This window comes from Lottia gigantea (genome assembly GCF_000327385.1).
Source record: "Lottia gigantea unplaced genomic scaffold LOTGIsca_161, whole genome shotgun sequence".
Lineage (NCBI taxonomy): Eukaryota > Metazoa > Mollusca > Gastropoda > Lottiidae > Lottia > Lottia gigantea.
The window spans coordinates 208,031-212,923 of NW_008707986.1; the positions used below are offsets into that span (position 1 = coordinate 208,031).

The window sequence follows — 4,893 nt, forward strand, 5'->3', positions numbered from 1 at the left end:
AAAGTGGGTCAAATGGACAGAGGGGCAACACCTCACGTTCCCACTCTGCCATGAAAAGGTTTGCGTACGAAGGGGCAAATCGTTTGCCCATTGCTGTCCCTGAAGTTTGTAAATATGTTTTGCCATTAAATGTGAAATCGTTTCGACTAAGACAAATCTCTAAAAGCTGTAGAATTGCATCGTCGGGTCTGTTTGGATCTGGGTTTCTATTAAAAGCTTTACGAACTGCCGTTAAACCAGTAGTGTTATCGATATTGGTATACATAGAAGAAACGTCGATAGAAATTAAAATAGCATTAGAGGGAACTCGAAGATTTTTTATTTTATTGACAAAATCGGTTGTGTCTTTAAGGTAGGCGCGATGTTGACATGCTAGAGGTAGTAAGAAATGATCAATGTATTCTGACACTGCATATGACTCACTACCACAGTCAGATATAATCGGGCGACCTTTAGGGATTTTATTCGAGATAAACCACTCCTTTGTTGGATTCTTATGGATTTTAGGCAAAGTGTACAAATGTCTCTCGCGACAATCAGGTTTGGCAGACAGGTAGTCATATTGTTTCTGTTTGAGATAACTAGTTTTGACTAAATCGGCAAGAATATTGTTAATCATGTTAGCAGTTTCTTTGAAAATTGGTTTCGGTAAAATGGCATAATGTTTAGGATTATTCAGTTGATTCTCTGCTTCTGAAACATAATCCTCCCTATTCAGAATGACACAACATGAACCTTTGTCACTCTTTTTAATAACAATGCTATCGTCTTTCTTAAGTAAGTTTAACGCTTCACGTTCCACTCGTGTGAGTTTTTTTTTTGCGATTTTGCGTGGGTTTTGAGTTTTAGACTTTCTCAAGAATATCCTATGTGATAGCAGGTAAAAATACATGTTTTGATATTTCATAGCACACATTTTTAGCCGAATTTTGCAAATTTTCTATTTTCTCGTCCATACGTCCGGTTGATTTGAAATTTCTGCTGCCAAAACAGATCACTTCAGAAATCAAATTGGCACAATCAAAAATTTTGCATCACTTTCAGTTTGCGCGAAATCAAAATACTAACTTCCAGTTTACCCACTCCCGTTTTTTATGTATGAAGGTCACTGGAATTTATACTAATAAGTAGATAACGTTATGACTTAAAAAGTAGAGGCATTTACTATACACAGAAATTGATAGTTTCCATTTTGATTTTTCTGAAATTCTTCAAAATTTTATGTAGAGATTACGGCTTATCAGATTTTGATGATTTTGATGTCAAATTAACACAGTCGATTTTTGAAAATTGTTTTTCCTTTTTTTGCAATTTCCGCGATATTTTTCGAAATTTGAAGGCTCATATACCGTGACCTTGACCTTTGATAAGCTTCATATTTACCATGATGATAATAGCTGACGTTGAACTTCTTATGAACTTTTCAGTTCACAACTTCCGATTTTTTAGGGGTCTAAATATGGTTAATTTTGCACTTTTGGAGTGCTGTATCTTAAACCCTCTTTGATTAGCACCCTACAAACTTCAGAAGTTTTATCTATATATTTAATTGTTTCAAATAATATCGCACTTAATGATGTCAAGGGCATATTAAAGAAAATGTTGCAATCGATGCGCCTTAAAGAAAGGTATAGCCCCACTTAATTTCACAACTTTCTTATTTCTTATCCTTATTTCATCAAACTTGGTATGTGTGTGCATAATCAAATTCTAAATTTGATGGAAATATTCAATTTTTGTTGTGTGCATGCACATTACCAACTTTTTTATTTCTTATCTAAATTTCTATCCACCTTCGTTAAGGGAACAGTTCTAGTTTGTTTTTGCCAATTTTTACTTTAGTCTAAGAAACGGGATTTTTTGTGCTAAGCCAATCAGTAATAGTGTAAAATTCTTAGTTTGAGATATTTTTTGAAGGAATTATTCGATTTTTGTACATTTCTAGTACTCCTAAAGACAATTTACATATATTCAAGAATACAATCAACCAAAATGGCGCATCTGTCCCTTTAATTCACTCCTCGACTGTATTTTGGTATCGTGTGGGACACAAGGACATTGTAAAATATCCGGCAATATCTTGATGGACTCATTCATGGTTCAGCATTGTAGAGACACAAATTTAGTTTTTAGGTCAGGGTGACAATAAACGGGGGAACCGTGTGCTACAGGCTGTATAAGTTAATGCCGCTGTCCTGGTAAAATTTCCTTCATTGCACACTGCATAAGCCGACATTCTCTTCATGTAGGTCTAGGAGTTTGTGATGTTGAAAACCCTTGTGCCAATGGTAGTACCTGTATACCGGGAAAAAATATCACTGATGTTCCCAACTGTGTTTGCTCGCCCGGTACAACTGGAAAATATTGTGACGGTAAGTAGAGCCAGGAGTGAATTAAGTCTGAGTTAAAGGGATATTCCGCTTTTTGTAAAAAGTTTTCATTATCGTAAACGTCATAAATTATACCTGAAAATACTTTTAAAATATGCTATTTATATCTATGTATCTTCTTGATAAAGCTGAAGTTGATTTTAAACGGATTATTAAAAACTGAGAGCACTAATTGTTAATAAAGCAGTTTTACCTAGTTTTGGTGTCTGGCTTTATAATGCCTCGATATTATTAGTTGAAATCTTTAGAATAGTAAAGAAAAAGAAAAACGGAGAGCACTAAACTACTATTATAGGCTTGAAAATTAATATTGTTGTTTCTATAATTGTAGATCTCGTTAAGTGTATAAATGGTACGGAGCAGAAGGAGGTTAATGGTGAATTTATTTGTGATTGTTCAAAAAAAATTGTTTTAAAGGGACAGTTGCGCAACGCTGCCATATATATAGAAATATAAAGAAAATTCCTAGTTTGAGATATTTTTGAAGGAATTATTCGATTTTCGTACATTTCATATCAGGACTATTTACATATATTTAAGATTAAAATCAACCCCCTAAAAATGACACAACTGTCCCTTTAAGTATACTCCTAAATTATACTTGAAAATACATTTTAAAAGTGCTATTTATATCTATGTATCTTCTTGATAAAGCTGAATTGATTTGAAACGGATTATTAAAAACTGAGAGCACTGATTGTTAATAAAGCAGTTGGACCTAGTTTTGGTGTTTGGCTTTACAATGCCTCGATATTATTAGTTGAAATCTTTAGAATACTTAAGAAAAAGAAAAACCAAAACCTTAACTACCATTATAGGCTTGGGAATAAATATTGCCGTTTGTATAATTGTAGATACCATCAAGGATTGTAAAAATGGTGCTGAGCAGAAGGAGGTTAATGGTGAATTTATTTGTGATTGTGTAGCAGGAACGTTCGGTGACGATTGTAGTAAGTTCAAAAAAAAATTTTTTTAAAGGGACGAGTCCCCCATTTCAGGGGGTTGATTCGAGTCATAGTTTTCAGAAGTACCAGAAATGTACGAAAGTCGCACAATTCTTTCAAAAATACCTCATACAAAGAACTTCATTTCATATGTCTATTGATGTCTTTCCTATATATGGTCATGTCTCATAAAAAAGACGACTAGTCTTTTTAACTTTTTAACGCGCATTATTCTGGACACACATGTATTTGACTATTTGAAGGCTGAAATTCCGACGGTGAGCTGTGAGCATTATTACGAATTGACTTAGCTAAAAAAAATTCCGTTGCTGAAAAAGTATGATTGATCAAACAAAACTGGTACAACTAACAGGGACTGGTTGAACCAAGTGCATAGACCCCCACCCTTAAAGGAGCCCTACCCAAGAAATATTCCACTTACAGGAGTTATATTGACTTACAGAAGGATCTCAGGGTGAAGGATAATATATATTAAAAACGAAATTCCCAGGAGAGGAGCCTAACCCATTTAAAGGGATAGAGGCGCCAATTTTTTAAACAATCGTATTTTATTGTAAAAAATTCCCGAATCTGAGAAAAAAGTCTGATTACTCAAAAATGGCGAATCTGTCCCTTTAAAGCGACTGTTCCTCATTTTTGCAGGGCGTGCTTTGGACGCCTGCTTTGTTTTCTTACTTTCAAAAAAAGTATGAGTGTCGAGTACTCTGCAGAAACTGTAATTGTTACAGCAACATTAGCAATACATTGGATCTGCATATTCCATGTTTAACTAATGAATAAAAAATGGAACATTTTTTCAAAACGGATAGTGGCACATTGCAAAATGTGCAAAACGTACATAGTTTACTCTAGAAGAAGCAATTTTGAAGCGATTTTGCTTAAGTTTTGAGTTATAGAATTTCGCAAGAATACCCTATGTGATAGCAGTTAAAAATTCGAGTTTTGATATTTCATAGTACACATTTTTAGCCGAATTTTGCAAATTTTGATAAAAATTTCTATTTTTTCGTCGATTCGTCCGATTGATTTGGAATTTCTGCTGCCAAAAGAGATCACTTCAGAAAACTAATTTGCATAATCAAAAATTTTGCATCACTTCCGGTTTGCGCGAAATCAAGGTGCTAACTTCCGGTTGACCCACTGCCGTTTTTTGTGTATGAAGGTCACTGAAACTCTTAATAATAAGTAGATAAAGTTATGACTTTAAAAAGACGAGGCATTTACTATACACAGAAATTGATAGTTTGGTCGTTATTTTGATTTTTCTGAAATTCTTCAAAATTTTATTAAGATTTTGTTGATTTTGATGTCAAATTAAAGAACACGAACAACTGAACGAAGTCGATTTTTAAAATTGTTTTTGCTTTGTTTGCAATTTCCGAGATATTTTTTCGAAATTTGAAGGCTCATATATCGTGACCTTGACCTTTGATAAGCTTCATATTCACCATGATGATAATAGCTGACGTTGAATTTCTTATGAACTTTTGACCTTTAGGGTCACTTCACAACTTCCGGTTTTTTAGGGGTCTAAATAT

The 4,893-nt window shown here is 33.8% G+C and overlaps 1 protein-coding gene across 1 annotated transcript in view; it reads left to right on the forward strand.

Moving 5' to 3' along the window:
• The window catches only part of LOTGIDRAFT_173486 (hypothetical protein), a gene marked incomplete at both ends in the record, with an annotated part of 43,033 nt that overhangs the window by 35,888 nt on the left and 2,252 nt on the right, over nucleotides 1–4,893 (forward strand). Inside the window, 2 exons of the mRNA XM_009051229.1 lie at nucleotides 2,250–2,372; nucleotides 3,245–3,340. Coding sequence (XP_009049477.1) covers nucleotides 2,250–2,372; nucleotides 3,245–3,340 — 219 coding nt within the window. The remainder of the gene's footprint in view (nucleotides 1–2,249; nucleotides 2,373–3,244; nucleotides 3,341–4,893) is intronic.